Genomic DNA, 16,952 nt, shown 5'->3' with positions numbered 1-16,952 from the left:
AAAGAAGGAGATCGGTTTGACTGTACAAGGGCAATACCTCACACTTGCGGTGCTAAAACATTTGCTGTCAGTATGCAGAGGAATGATCTGCTCTCAGGCTCCAGGTGGGAGAAACTGCTGTGTGAGAACTAGGGCGTCTGTGGGCACTCTGAGGGGGTGGAGGGCCTGACAGAATGCAGAATTCATTGAGAAGAGTAACGGTACAGTACAGACAAATAAGAGTCTATAAAAACCTCCAGTAACAACAAAAATTGTCACTAAATATGTTGCTAGTCGCTTTTTTGAAAGTTTGTTGCTAAGAGGGTCTGAAAGGTCACTAAATATAGTGAAAAAAAAATCGCTAAGTTGGCAACACTGCTTTTTAATGCCCACACCTAACTCTACTAAGTGCACTACTAAGCAAGTGATGTCACTTAAAAAACAAATCGGAGGGAAATCTCAGCTTGCATCATCATGGTTCCATCCAGATACTATTGCTTTTTAGTTTTTTTTGGCCCACATTTTGTTGTGTTTTGTACAAAAACGCACGCATATTAGTGGTTTTGGCACATTTGCATTGTATTTAATGTGTATTGAATGCAAATGCCACTTTATTTAAAGTTATATATGTTCATTAAAAACAAGTTATGTAATAAAAATACCAGACCTTTGACCTTAAAAAAAATCAGATTTGGACCTTTTATTGTAGACATTGAGAACCCCTGATACAGAATTTGTCACATACATAATTAGAACGAATATATCTATCATAAACATGTAAATCAGGTTTGCTTCATAGATTGTGCAATTATTTATAACATATACTATTATTATATATTAGCATGTACAGTCAGGTCCAGTCGGAATTGACTATACATTTATAAATAAATTCAGGCTTGACTGTGAATAAATGTATATATAAACAAAACAAACAAACAAAAAAAGATTATACCAACTGTAAATTGCATAAGTGCATAGCCAATACATTTACAAATTTTTTGAACTCATAGGAATCAAACAAGTTTATTAAGTGTTTTTTAATACAACGGTTCCCCAGATGAGTGGTCAGCAATAATGTGTTGCTATGGAGAGCAACAGCGACCAATCAGAATGAAGTGTGCCAGAGAACACACAGTGGCTTTCATCCACCAGCTTGTGTGCCCATTAGATTACATCGGTTTGACACACATAGTAGACGGTCTGTGGCTCCATCTCAAGCGTTAGAATTGTGTAATTGATCCTAAACACTGGATCTGATGTGGTGGGCCTCCAAACTATGCCATATGTGGCGCAGCTGTCCAGTGAAGAGTGTAATTAATAAACACATTGGGCATTTGGAGGCACAGCCAGTAGGAAAGCTGGTGACTAATGGATGCTGAATGGATTTGAGGGCAACTCTAGTCTCGATCTTTTCCCATTGGCTGAAATCAAAATTACACACCAGGCATCTGTCTACTGTACATACTGTACTTCCCTTTTGAGCATTGTCCTGCAAACAGAGAGTTTCTAAAACCTTACAAATTAATGAGGGATTCAAACTTATGCTGGTCACATTCTTGCACGGTGATTGGGCTGTAAACAGGCCAGAAAACCAACATGCACCGCAAAACACTCCATGAAAGAAACCTAATGCAAGAATGAACACAGACATAAACACAAACAAGCAGACAGCGTGACGACAGCATACTCAAACACACCGCTTTCAGTTGGATGCTTCTATAAGGCTCTTTTTATAAAGTCCCAGACAGGCACATATACACAGTCTTCCGTCTTATTTTTAGGTCAATTACCCCTGTAGGCAAGTAGGCGATGAGCACTGATGTGCAGTGCAAGGATGAGAGTGTCCAGCTCTTTCAAACGCCCTGCCCTGATTCTCCAGCCACACACAGGCTTCTCTAACAGAGCTCCTAGTATTTAAACATCTTTTCAAAGAGCATTTTAGGCCAGGTATACAGGATCACATTAAATAAATGTCCAGGTAGACTTCAGTAGAGTTGAAGAACAAACTGAAATTAGTTGATTTCAAGCAAAATTTAATCAAAAAAGGGTGTTTCTGAGTTTGTTTTGGCTGTTCACAAGCACAAAACTTTTTGGAAGTTTGTTTGGTCCTTTTGAGCTACTATTGGTCTGTAGCAATTGCACATTTCACTGTGGGTGTGTTCAAGATTTCTGCCTTATTTTGACGTGATTTTTTCCCTCCGATTTGTTTTTCAGGTCTCGTTTACAGTTTTAAAATGAAAACGATACATGTCCAGACTGGTGTTTCATCTAGCATTTCTGAAAAGATCTCCATCCACACTGTATTGCTGAAAACGCACATCACATGATCACACACACACACACACTGGCATGCACTGCAGCGTATGCAAACGTCTGAGCTCCAGGCAGTCAGTATGTGCTTTGAGCACACCTCCCCGGGTGAGAGCAGTGCATGTCGGACAGTTCACAAGGATCTTCCAGTGGATTTAATCTCACTATAGCTGTTATATTTGTATATCTAACAAATCTTTGGTTTTAAATCTATTACTTGTAACACATATTAGCTGAGCGCAAAGATAAGTTAATATATTATTTTAACCACATACACAGATTCTGCATACTTGCTTATAACAGATTTTGTTATAAATATGCATACAGTGAAGATGACAGTCCTATAAATATGAAGATACATGATGCCTCAACATTATTTGTGTCTGCTAAGTTTATATTAAGTTTCCTTATATCATGCCTTCATTTTATTGTTATGATACAACATAGCAAGGGTAATGCGAATGACGTTATAAGGTACACTGTTATTACCCGACGTATCCTCGTGAGTTTGTTTTCCACAAAACTTGAGAAGTCTGAACTTAAGAAAAGGATGCAAGACTGAAATTTGTGTTCCTAATATTGAGGAAAAAGCAAAAATCAGACAGGCGAATTTCTGAAGCCACGTCTCAGCTTTCAGATGTTTACATTTTCCCCCCAACCCACTGACACGAAGCAGTAGTGTTTTAAAATGAAAACAGCCTCTTTAGCATTCACAAAAACTCAAGTTTTTTAGGGCTTGTGAACACTAAGGTAGTGTGGATGGATGGGGTAACCTAGCAGAATTTATGCGTTTTCAAACTAAAATGTATTAGTGAAAACGAGGCCTCATTCAACAGGGGTCAGAGAGGAAAATAACATTCAAAACAATAACCCTTTGCCACAAGAATAAACTAGAGAGTAGAGTAGCAGAGCTGGGACAGATGTTTCCGCACCTGTACGATCCTGTATGATCACTCATATATAAAACTGTTCTTCATTCTCAGCCCCCATCGATGTTGTGTTTAGGGGAAACATGAGAGCAACGTGACACCTTTACAACACTACCTACTGTACTGCAGCACAGGGGTGTCAGAGGGTTTGAAAACTGTATACCATCACTCAGCCTTTTTGAACTTATTTTTACACCCAAACCCAAAAAAGAACTGAAGTATACCAGAGCCTTAAACCTCAAATTCAGAGGCAAGTCAGTGACCGTTTAAGTGAGTGTGAAATATCAAAGCAAAAGTCTGAGTGAAACAGGATTGCTGATCCCTAAAATTTATTCAGCAGGCTAAATATCTGGATCAGTCGACTGCTTTTACGACTGTGTTTCTTTCTAAAGGGTTCATCCTTATGCTCTAATTAAGTGGTTCCTGACCCTATTCCTGGGCTGTGTCCAAAAGTGCAGACTGCTGATTTGTTGCCTTGCTGTTTTATCAAGCAGCTTTTTTTGAAGAAGGCACCTCACAAAACCAGGGTTCCCACTTTAAAGGGCATCTATGGTGAAAAATTTAGCTGTTTGGACAGACATGTGTGTAGTTATAGTGTACATACTGTCATATTGGGGTGATATAAACACTTATTTATACTTTATTTATTTATTTATACTTATTTATTCACATTTTTCAATTGAACAACATAAAAACGATGGACCAATTCAGATCGACTGCAACTTGACTTAGAAATATTAACATGTCTTCGTAGTAACGCATATAATCATGTCAACAAGACAGGACAAGCGCAAAGCAACCGGGAATAAAAGGTCTGTTCAGTTTGCTAGGATCATCAATCATCATCAAACGTGATCAAGAGTGAGTTTTACAAGTTTAAAATGTTTTAAAACAGTGCATGTGTGTTATGAATTTCAGCGATTTACTTCAGATTCACTTCATCAGCACAGCCGCGTGTCAGAACAATTATAAAAAAAGACGTTTTAATCCCGATTTGTGGACGTTAAATCAGATTTATTTTGCACATTAACATAACAGATATCCATACAGTAGTGTATGTTAACCTGTATTCTGTCACATATGAGTGCAAAAAGAGTGCAAAGCTAAACGCGCGCTGTCTCTCTCTATTTGTGTGTGTGTGTGTGTCTGCGCTATGTGTGTGTCTGCGCTGTGTGTGTGTCTGCGCTGTGTGTGTGCGTAAACTTTGTAACGACATTGTGTGTGAGTCATTGTTGCAACTCCACAAAAAAATGCATCAAATACTGATTGGTAAAGTTCTTACTGTAGTATTTCTCACAAACGTTACGTGAGATCTGCTTGCTGAGGCAGCCGAGGGTGGCGATTGAGGCATGTTGCTGACAGGCACATGGGAACGGTAGGCGGGGAGGATTAGCCTTAAAGGCCCAGTACAAAAAAAAACTTTTATCCTTTTACCAGCTATAACACAAACACTTCAGACAGCTATAATAAATAATCTGATGGGTGTTTTGAGCTGAAACTGTACAGACACATTCTGGGTACACAAATGACTTATATTAAATATGAAAAAAGTGGTAACTTAGGTGCCCTTTAAGCCAGTATATCAATTTCCCTGACTTTCACTTACTAAATCGTTTAATGACATCTAATAAATATAAAAACAGGCTCCTGTTGTGCTTATATATTAAAAATATATTAAAACACACTCACTGTAGTATGTTAAAAATAAAAACATAAATAATCTTAACCACTATGAGAACAACGATGGATAATTTACCTCAGATTCTGAAAGAAGATCTGAAGTACTTGATGTTTGTGTGGCTGTGAAGTGCTCCTTCTCTCATAATTGATAGCTTGATCGTAGTTTTACAAACATTATTAAACACATTAATGTAACACAAGATCCCTATGATCCTAAAGGCAGTGAAGGATATACAGTATCTGAGAAACCTTTGAAGGTATCTCAGGAGACACAAAGTGAGGCTTCAGTATATTAGCATTCAGATGCATCGTTGACTTCCTATCTTGGAATGCCTCCTGCGAAGCCAGCATTCTTTAGCTTTCAAACACAGCCCTGGATTACACACAACACTACATATTTTATATGTCTCATTCATTATGCACACCAGATTCAACTTATTAGCTCATTACTATGGAATTTACAGAAGGACCAAAAATGTCTACTACTGAGGGTACTGGCCTTTGCGTTGTACAACATGCGCTGTAGTTATGTCAGTTGAACTGCACCAGCGTTCATTGAGAAGTGAACAGAACCCATATTGTTAGCCACACAAAGCAGTGGCAAAGAGTTGGCTTAAATCTAACCAAACTAGCCAATTATGAACACACCCTCAAACTGAAGTGCTCTCCGGAGACTTATTCATCCATAATGTCTGGAACACAGAAAGTGCCTTGCACTGTGAAAGGGGCTTTGAATAAGCAATGATGTACAGTAAATGTGAAACCAAGATATTTTAGGAAGTATGTACAGCAGCAGTCTTACGTTATTCTCTGCATCACTTCTCTCACATGAATTTTGCAAATGAGCCACAGTTGTCAGTGATTCTTCCTATTGAAATATTGTGTAATGTGTGACTACTCGTTGCCAATGCACCCTGTAATGTGCAAAGCACGGCATGTACAGAAATGGAGCCGTGATCCAATGAATTTAAAAATCATGTGGTGTATACTAGAGATCATCATGGGTTTGCTTGGATCTGAAAACTGAAGTTTGACCAAAGGCCAGAGCAGGTTCGGCTCTAAAATTTGGGCACAGGCCAGATTCAGTATTAGTGGCCTCAGTAAAAACTTAAAATTCGACCATTATGTACCATTATTTGCTCAACCTTTATTTATTGCAAACATGTTTAAGTTTATATATGTATATATATATATATATATATATATATATATATATATATATATATATATATATATATATATATATATATATATTCAAAGTTGTTTTGAAAAACAAAATGGAAATCTTTAACTATTGACTTACATAGTATTTCCCTTCTTCTATGGTAGTCAGTGGTTACATGTTTTAACATCTTATACACACACGTTTGAATGTTTTTCACATGTTATAATATCTTATGTTGTGTTGACCATAAAAAGTTACCTCATATTGTTTTGTAACCACTTAAGGGTGACTAATGCCTTTAGTTTAAAATAAATGGGCTTCTTCAAAATGGACCATTGCCTAATGAATGATTGTCATTTGAGCCCTGTTTAGCTAATGTCCGTTAGGAATAGAACCATACATTGTAATATTGAGATATAGTAAAATAAAAATGCATCGCTGATGCAAACAATATGATTTACAGTGTTGTGTTTGTTTTATCCAGGAGCAAACTTACTGTATTTACATAAGGTATGATTACCAAAAAAAATGCAAATTTTGTCTTTATATTTTACATCACATAATGACATATTCGCAGACATGAAATTAAATATGAGCTGACACATTTGGGCTTGTCTACCACAAGGACACACACACAAATATGTCATTATGTGCTCAGAGTTGTGAATTACAGGTAATAAATTGTTATATAATGTTTTTTTAATTTCAAGGTGATGCCACTCACTTACTTGAACAGTACTGGGTGGAGTGACTTTAGTGTTTTTTATCAAGTATTTTTAGACCCCTAGGGCCCTATCATGCACTTAACGCAAAAGGCACAAGACGTGTTTACCGCAATTATTCGCTTTTTTTTTTAGACCAATGCAACTGTAATTTCCACGTTTTGCACCAGGTTGTTTAAATAGCAAATCCATTTGCGTCATTTTATGGACTCATGGGTGTGCCGGTCTATAAAGGAGGTGTGTAAAGGCACACCTGTGTGTTAAGGTGCGTTGTTATTTTAAGGAACTGAAATAAACTGTGCCAACTAATAGCTGGTCTAAAGTCCAGCGTTAGTTGTGCGCCTATGCGTAATACACACAGGATGTACAGCAATACACAAATATCTTTACATATGAAAAAAAAAAAGTAAAGAAATAAAATGTTACAAAAATTATTATTGTCTATAAATAAATAAAAAAAAAAACACTACCTCCATGCCTTCTTCACTTCAAGGTGCTTTTTCAGTTTATTTATAACAATTTGCATTTATATAATGTTATTATAAGTAGTAGTATTATTTATTATACCCATAATTATATTTGTTTTAATAAAAACAAGTTTAGATTTGTCCATATGCCGGGTTTTGGATATGTATGTGTCACCTTATGGGGCATAAGAATAGGATGTGTGTTTGGATACAATTCTTATTATTGTTCCTTTATTCATTTTCTGGAAATTAGAACTGAATTTAGAAATAGTTTTTGTTTTAGTTCAAACAAATCTTTGCACTTAACAATCAGAATTAAATATGTAGACTGTAAGATATCTTCAGTGGAGTGAGTTTTCACCGTTTCCTTACTCTATGCAAGTAAAGGAGTAAAGTAAAGAGAACAAGTAAAAGTAAAGAGAAAGTAAAGAGGCCAAACGGAGGAGCCTTGTTCATTATTCTCGCAACAGATGGTCTGTTTAACTGTTTTATCACCAGTAAATCGGTTGGTTTTCCATTTACAAAGTTCGGCATATAAATATAAATGCATGCATAAAACACATGTAAAGTAATAAACATTGCACACAGAAATCCAGCAGAAATAAAAACTTATTTCATTGTGTTTGCACACTTATTTTTCAAGTACACCAGTCACAATTGAATGCCCAACACAGAAATCGTTTCCATCATGCAAAATAAACCCCAAAAATCAACAATTAAACATTAGCAGTGGCCATTTCAGGAATTTTCCCAACCAGGATTTTTCCTTAAAGACTGTGGGATTGTAGGCTGTACAGACGTTCACTTTAGGATCCAGTCAGCTTTGAAAATCAATGCCATTGAATCATATTGGGCATTGACTTTAAGCATTAAGAATTAATTTTGAGTCAGTTTCTTTTTTTAACAATCATGCCAGGTTCAGGTAAGGAGTGATTTGAGTCATTTTGGATTGGCTGCAAATGTTAGGACCTGAGAAATTTCTAGCGTTTTAGTGCTATGTGTGTGTCCCCAACACTTACCTTTGGCTGTTATGGCAGGCTGTTCTCCCAGCAGAAGTTTAAGCCTTTTTGCATGAATCTTGCCTTGGTAATGAGACTGCGCTACCACCGCAGAAGTAAAGGACATATTACACAGTGTACAGCATTTGTTCTTATCCACATCTCCCTCCTCGCTTCCCTGCAACACATCACACAAATGTATCACGGTCAGAAGGTCAGACAGAGCAAGGGCATGATTTGAAAGAGGAAATCAAAAGCTTAACACGGCACCATTCTCACAGCAGTTTTCTCAGACAAAACCTGGAGGTCAAACCCCCCAGCAGTGCTTGAGGGTAAATGTGCTGCAGATGTGCAGAGTGAAGAATGGGAGCGAGACGGGGAGCGCAAATGTCTCGGCTATTTCGGGATTGGTTATGTGGTTCCTGGTGGGATGCAAATGGTGGTGATTTAACAGTAATGGGGACAGTTTGATTGAACCACCACATGCTGAAAGTGAAGACCTCACCCATGGCCTGCAGTAACATCTATTATGTCTGTTCCAGCCAATACAAGACGTTAAATCTGTGAAGTCATTTCAGGACTGAGATCAGTTGCCTAGAGGTGTTTCAGTCAGTATACAATATTTTGCACTTGGCTGGAGATGCAGAAGATTTTAGGGGTTTCTGGACTATTTCAAAAAGCTTACAATAAGTAAATAAGACATTAAATTCTATCTTAAATATATTATATGTATATGTTTTTACAAAAAAAAATTAAAATAAAACACCTCAGAATTAAATAGAATTTAAAATTGTATATGAATTCAGAGATCAGAACATAATAAAGTACATTGTGAAAAAGTAGTGTTACTAAATATGAACTTTTTACATGGCAAGGTAATTCAATCATTAATTCATTTTGTTTTTGGCTCAGTCCGTTTATTTATCTGGGTTCGCCACAGTGGAATAACACACCAACCTATGCAGCATATGTTATACACAGCGGATGCCCTTCTTGCTGCAACCCATTCCTGGTACACATCCATATACACTCCTTCACACACAAGAAAAACTTGAACATAAGAGAAACTTGTTTATGCTTTTATCACCAGAGAAGTGGATTACTGCAATGGACGTTGGACAGTTGCAGCTTTGGATGAGCTGCAACTATCTCATTCTCCTTTTTCAGAAGGCCAGTGAGACAGTTGCAGCTCATCCAACGCTGCTGCCAGGATTCTGACCAGAACCAGGAAATCAGAACACATCACTTCTGTCCTAAGGTCCTAACACTGGCTTCCAGTTACATTCAGAATAGTTTTCAAAAGTATTATTACCCCTTTAAGCTTTATTTTTTCTCGACTGTCTACAGAACAAACCATCGTTATACAATAACTTGCCTAATTACCCTAACCTGCCTAGTTAACCTAATTAACCTAGAAAAGCCTTTAAATGTCACATTAAGCTGTATAGAAGTGTCTTGGAAAATATCTAGTCAAATATTATTTACTGTCATCATGGCAAAGATAACATAAATCAGTTATTAGAAATGAGTTATTAAAATTTTTTTTGTTTAGAAATGTGTTGAAAAAAAATCTTCTCTCCATTAAACAGAAATTGGGGAAAAAATAAACAAGTGGTCGGATAATTCAGGGGGGCTAATAATCCTGCCTTCAACTGTATGTTTGTAGCTACATGTTTTTTATTATCCATGATAATGTTATATGGCACATAATAATTAAAGAACGTTTAGAAACGTAATTCTCTTTTTTCGCGCTATCACCGTTTAATGATGCTATGTTCCGAGAAAACTGAAAGTGTGTGGCGGACATTGGTCACTTTTATTTTCTGGTTTTGTTCCACTAACTAATCATTTACAAATTAAGCAGTGGCTCCAACATTAGACTGAAAACATCTGCTTAGTTGTGCCTTTACGGAACGAGTGCTGTGCTGCATCCGACAGATTTAAACCTATTTGATATATTTTAATCTCTTTATATTGTTTTTTTTTTTTTTTTAATTACCATTGCGTATGAAATGTGCTATATAAATAAACTTGCCTTGCATTTAAATTTATCATAGTTATCAAGTCACTCCAACTAATATTCAAAATACTACTTTTCATACATTAATCTACTTGAATGATTGCAATATCCAAAATGCTAAACTTTATATGTTTTATTTTTTCCACATTACTTTCTTTTCTTACCTAAAAGACTTAAATTTTGAGTTGCTTCCACTCTGAACTTTCCGAGTCTTTGGCCTTGTTAGATATACCTAACGGGCATTGTAGCTGTTAACTGTAATTACAGGGAGAGACTTTATATTGATAGTAATCAAAAACAATGGTTGCCCTACAGCTCAGTTTCCAGCTCTATGAATAAAACAAGGAGCTTATTTGCATAAATTTTCCAGCAATTTTGTTCCATTGCCACACAGAGCCTTGGACCACAGTAAGGGCAAACTGATATGACACATGTGAAGTGAAAAGAGGCTTAGGTTGCGCTTGGAGGCATTCTTACACAAGCATCCAAACACACAAATTCACTCAATGTCTGAGAGGGAAACACAGTCTTCCAGAGCCAAAGAGCTAAATGGACAGCATTACTAATGGTGTGCTTTATATATTAAAATATGATATAAAAAAGCAGTAAAGTCAGAATTTCTGAGCATGTTTGAAACATGTCCAACATGCTTCTAGGTACTTCACCAACAAATTACATTTGTAATAGTCAAATAACTTTGAGGGAATTTTTCTGTGTGGACTGTCTACTTATGCCCAGTTCAGACAGCACAATTTCAGCCCTGATTTTGAGAAATCGCAGACAAATGCCTGAAATCACAGGCAAATTGGTGCTCTTTCATGTAAGAGACAATCACACATTGAGAATTAACAAAAATGTGATCTGAGAGAATCGCCCAAATATTTACCCGTCCCACATACATGCTTAATATCTGCACCTCTCTGCGATTAAAATCATGCTGTGTGAAATGTGTCGGCGATTACTTACAGCCAATGAGAAAGCACCCTCTACTAGTATGGGAATCTGCAGGTCAGCGAGAGGTAAATAGGCTTCTTTTTGGTCTATTTGACCCAAGAAATGGAGGAAAAACTAGTGTAAATTTGGCAACAGCACCCGTGTCTGATTGACATATCATCTGAGCAAAACCACAACCGGGTTGAAAAAGAAAAAAAGTTGAGAAGGAATATCTAATTCCTATCAAAACCCAGGTGAGCAAAAAAGTACATTTTCTACCCCCCTAAAGATTTCTTGCTCATTATGCAGTTAATAAAATATATACATGACCTCGCAATACTTCCAATGTTTCGGACCGAGACAAAGTTGTTGGTGATTCTTTCTTTTGCAAAGTCATACAGTGTGGAACCTCCTGTCTCCGATCCATCTTGCAGTGTAAACACAGCAGCAATAACCCTACTCAATATAGTCATGCAGTCTTAAAACATCTGTGACACGACTAATTTGAAAATAATGCAGTCTGAACTCGCCATTACTGCAGTTTGACATTGTAGGCTAGTATCGCACCATTTAATAGATTTGTTTTTTGTCTACCCATGCAGGTTCAATTAAGATTTTCTTGGGAAGACATTACCATGCTGTGACAGTATTTTATATTTCTAGTTTATGCATGTATTTTTAACAGTTTTATGCAAAAGTTTGGGCACCCCCCTGTGGCTGCATAATAATGTGCTTGTTATAATAGAAGTTGTGAATAGCCATTCGATTTCTAGAAAAAAGCTAGATATCGTCATGCTTTTCAGACAGAAATACGTATAGCAGTATTGAGATGTGTGAAATTAAATTGAATCAGAAAAATAGGCTATGCAAAAGTTTGGGCACCCTCTCTTTTGTGTGGATTTCAAAACCTGTAGCCGCTTAATGCTGATTGATTACAACACAAAATTGATTTAAGTGACTCAGTGAACAGTACCAATCCTTACAGAGGTACAGCTAATCATGAAAAATGATATTTAAAATATTTTAGATTACTAGTTATGCTTCAACTAAAAAACTAGGATAATTTACCAACATGAATTAGGAGAATGATACAAAAAGCTATTACAAAGGTTTAAAGTCTCTATCTCCACAGTCAGAAATACTGTATAGTAAGAAAACAGAAGGCTACAGGAACAGTTCTTGTCACGGAAAGATGTGCTAGACCAAGAAAACAATCTGAAAGGCAAAGCGAAGAATGGTTAGAATGGTTACAGACAAACCACAGACCACCTCCGAAGAGCTCCAGGAACATCTTGCTTCTAATTCTGTCATCTTACATGGTTCCACAGTTCAGCACACACTGTATTTTGCCAACAAGAAGAGTTATATGAGGTATGCAAAGGCTCATCTGGACAAGCCTGAATCAATTTGAAAAAATATTCTGTGGACAGATGACACAACCATAGGTGCTTTGCATGGCAGAAAGAAAACACAGCATTCCAGGAGAAGAACATGCTCCACACTGCAAAATATGGTGGAGGGTCCATCATGCTGTGTAGATGTGTGGCAAGCACAGGTACTACAGACCTTGTCAGAGTTGAAGGTCACATGGATTCCACTCAGTATCAGCTAATTCTGAATTCAGTTTTCTATCGGATTCTGTAACTGATGTACAGGAATCAGCCAAGAGACTGAAGTTACTCCAGAGTTGGATGTTTTAGCAGGACAGTAACCCAAAAGCACAGTTTCAGATCTACCAAGGAATTCATGCTCAGACACGATGCAATTGTCTAGAATGGCCATCCCAGACCCCAGACTTGAACATCATAGAAAATCTATGAATTGATTTGAAACGGGCCTTTTATGCATGGCACCCATCAAACTGAAGTGAACTGAAAAAATTTTGCAAGTAATAATGGCCCAAAATGCCTTCAGCAAGAATTCAAGGAATTATCCTTGATTATAAGAAACGTCCAAAGGCTGAAATTTCAGAAAAAGGTGGCTGCACAAAAGATTGATGTCATTATTCTGTTGGGGTGCCCAAATTTTTGCACCTATCTGTTTTTGTTGACTTAAATTGCATTGCATCTGATGATTAAATAAACGTAATGTTAGAACAGAAATGATAGTTTTTATCTAGGGTATAAAATATATCCAAATGAATTGCTGATATGAAAGGTCAGCAGGCTATGGCTTGCAATCATGAAAATTATCAGGGATGCCCAAACTTTTGCATAAGACTGTATTGCTGCTCTCAGATGATTTGAAGTGCTTCTTTTATCCTCACTTCAGATAAAACGTTTGCTAAATAATCAATGAAAATATAAAAATAAAACAGGCCAGTTTGTTTGACAGTGTAGTGCTAAAAAAAGAACAATAAAATCACAGTCACACAATTTTATTATAGGTTTTACTGAACTTTTTTTTTTTTTAATCTCAAACTTGAGTGTTACACATTACAAATGGTTCGATTTACCCCAGGTAGTTTGAGAAAAGGTTTATTGCAGTAAACTGAGAAAGTACTGCATTAGAAAAGCTATACATAGGGATACAGACGTTATATGTTGTGTACCAGGGTTAACTGATATCATACTGGCCTTTAATCTGCATAATTTGCATGAAAAGAAATACAATTTGTTGCTGTTTTACTGCCTTTAGTGTTTGCTTCACCTGAAAACCGCAGTGAATTTGAAGCACAGTAGGTATATCAGAATGAGTTTTGCAAAAATGTTGGTAGAGGCATATTTTTCCATTGAGCTTAGGTAGGCTTTGCATATTGTGCAGCAGGGAATTACTGTATGCATTTCAGTTGGTCTGCAGCAATGCACTGTCTTCTCTGTTTGTAAGCATCATGGATGCCAAGTGCCCTCAGTGCTAATGGAGAGAGCTGAACGCAAGCACACAAGAACAAATCTCTTCGTCAAATGACCTTGCTCTGTGCTCCGCTATGTGCACTGTACATTCACTATATCCATTACCTCCTCACCAGAGTCTCCCACACAACTGCATTCAGAATTCAGTAATCTTTGTGTTAGTCACATTGGCTACACAAAGAGGAAAATAAAATCACTGCCAATGCAAAACACAGAATGGCGCTCTACTAAAAGAAAATCTGATTAAGAGCACGGGTGTTAATGACTGCCATCTGCAATCCGCTGTTGCAAATTTGCACTGGCTCAATGTAATTTAATGGTTAAATTACTGTGTATGGTTGTTTTGCACATGATGAAGTTATGACTTTGCATGGTGCACAATGGTGCTAATTAGCATTAAGTAGAAAATTTGGATTGATTTGGGAGCATTTTATTGTTAAAATTGCCTTAATTTTAGACGCACTTTTTATTTCCTCAGATGAACCCAACACCTGTAAAAAGATGACAACAACGCTGTGAGGACTTCAGGTGCACTAACTCTAATCAACAAACAAACCTGCCAATTTGTCTTTAAATGGTAAATAAAATTGATTGCAACATGTAACTATTGCTTTGACATGTTCATTGTGTCAACTTAAATTAACGCAATACACTCATCGGCCTCTTTATTAGGTACACTATACTAGTACTGAGTTGGACTCCCTTTTTGCCTTCAGAAATGCACTAATCCTTCATGGCATTGATTCAACAAGGCACTGAAAATATTCCTCAGAGATTTTGGTCCATATTAACATGATAGCATCAAGCAGTTGCTGCAGATTTGTTGGCTGCATATCCATTATGCAAACCTTCCGTTCCACCACATGCTAAAGGTGCTCTATTTGATTGATATCTGGTGACTGTGGAGGCCATTTAAGTACATTGTTATGTTTAAGAAACCAGTCTGAGATGATTCGCGCTTTATGACATGGCACGTTATGCAGCTGGAAGTAGCCATCAAAAGATGGGTAGGCTGGGGTCATTAAGCGATGGATATAGTCAGCAACAATACTCAGGTAGGCTGTGGCGTTGATATGATGCTGAATTGTTATTAATGGGCCCAAAATGTAACAAGAAATATCCCCAACACCATTACACCACCACCACCAGTCTAAACATTGATACAAGGCAGGATGGATCCATGCTACACTATGAAGTTGTTGACACCAAGTTCTGACCGTATCATCCTAATGTCGCAGCAGAAATCAAGAATCATCAGACCATGCAACATTTTTCCAATGTTCTATAGTCCCATTGTGATGAGCCTGTGCGAATTGTAGCCCCAGTTTCCTGTTCTTCGTTGAAAAGAGTGGCACCTGGTGTGGTTTTCTGCTGCTGTAGCCCATCTGCCTCAAGGTTGGATGTGTTGTGCATTCAGAGATGCTCTTCTGCATACCTCAAGTGGTTATTTGACTTGAGTTACTGTTGCCTTTCTATCAGTTCGAACCATTCTGGCCATTCTCCTCTGACTTCTGGCATCAACAAGGCATTTGCGCCCACTGAAGTGCCACTCACTGGACATTTTCTCTTTTTCAGACCATTTTCGGTAAACCCTAGAGATAGTTGTGCATGAAAATCTGAGTTGATCAGCAGTTTCTGAAATACTTAGACCATGCCACGTTCAGAGTCACTTAAATGACATTTCTTCCCCATTCTCATGCTCGGACTAACCTGCAACAGATTCTCTTGACCAGAGTTGCTGCTATGTGATTGGCTGATTAGAAATTTGCATTAACGAGCAGTCGGACAGTTGTACCTAATCAAGTGGTAAGCCAGTGAGTGTGTTTCATAAATTTGAATAAATTTCCAACAATATACATTATCAACAGCATGATGTACAGCATACTTTTCTATGCTTATTTTAGGTTTATTTTAGTTTATTTTTAAGTGCTATGAAGATGTATTAAAATGTATTAACAACAATTTTCTAAATTCAATGTCATCACTTAGATATTTAATTAATGAGTGCATTACTATACTGACATTCAAGGCATTCTGGTGTGTTATTATAATTTCACCTTGACAGTCCTATATTTCTCTTGAAAGTCCATACAATTTTACAAACACACTGCCTGTCATGTATTGTAATATATAAATGTTGATTTTACAGAATATATAAATATATTCAAACAGCAAATCCAGTATCTAAAAGGAAAAACCCACAAGCATGTGCGTACATGGGCAATATTGATAGCTGCTGGAACAGGGAAATGACATCCAGTACTCTTCTATAGGAAAACGCCAAAGAAAAGCCCTGACTCAGCTGTATCCCTCCAGATTTAATCTCCAATGCGATTTGTCAGATATGTGTGGCTCACTTATTCTAAAGCCATGTGCAAAGCTGAAGATAATTACATGTCTGAATATACGTCTACACAGCAATTCACAGCCTGACGCTGAGAAAGACACATTGCTCCTCAGAAAAACAGATTTATGTCCAGTTCATTCATGCAATAAAATAATCTTTTTTTATGTGAAAGAAGTAAATTCACTTTTCTATCAACACAAAACAGAGTGTCTTCCACAGAGCTTAACCTCCATAATAATATTAGTGCAACTTCAGTAGCTGAAAATAATCATGGAATAAAGGGATTGCACACTGGATGCTACCTGTACATCTTTGACTTAATTCACTCAAAAATTACCTCATCGTTTGCTCTTACTCATGTGGTTTTAAACCTTTATACATTTCTTTCTTTTGCTGTACTCAAAAAGAAGATATTTTCCGGAATGCTGGCTGCTGGAAGACATCGACATCCACAGTTGGAAAAAAAAAAAATATATGGAAGTCAATGGGTCCCAGCAACCAGCATTTTTTTAAAATATTGTCTTTTGTGTTCAACAGAAACAGAAACTCA

At 37.0% G+C, this 16,952-nt stretch overlaps 1 protein-coding gene across 1 annotated transcript in view; it reads right to left on the bottom strand.

Annotated features, from left to right (window-relative positions):
• Positions 1-16,952, bottom strand: part of zmat4a (zinc finger, matrin-type 4a) — a 164,990-nt gene that overhangs the window by 77,584 nt on the left and 70,454 nt on the right. The window contains exon 4 of the mRNA XM_087253531.1: positions 8,272-8,428. Coding sequence (XP_087109657.1) covers positions 8,272-8,428 — 157 coding nt within the window. The remainder of the gene's footprint in view (positions 1-8,271; positions 8,429-16,952) is intronic.

The sequence above is a fragment of the Danio rerio genome, chromosome 5 (genome assembly GCF_052040795.2).
Source record: "Danio rerio strain M-AB ecotype USA chromosome 5, GRCz13ab, whole genome shotgun sequence".
NCBI classification, from domain to species: domain Eukaryota; kingdom Metazoa; phylum Chordata; class Actinopteri; order Cypriniformes; family Danionidae; genus Danio; species Danio rerio.
The sequence above is the reverse complement of the archived record's forward strand: the minus strand, read 5'-3'. Positions and strand labels throughout refer to the sequence as shown.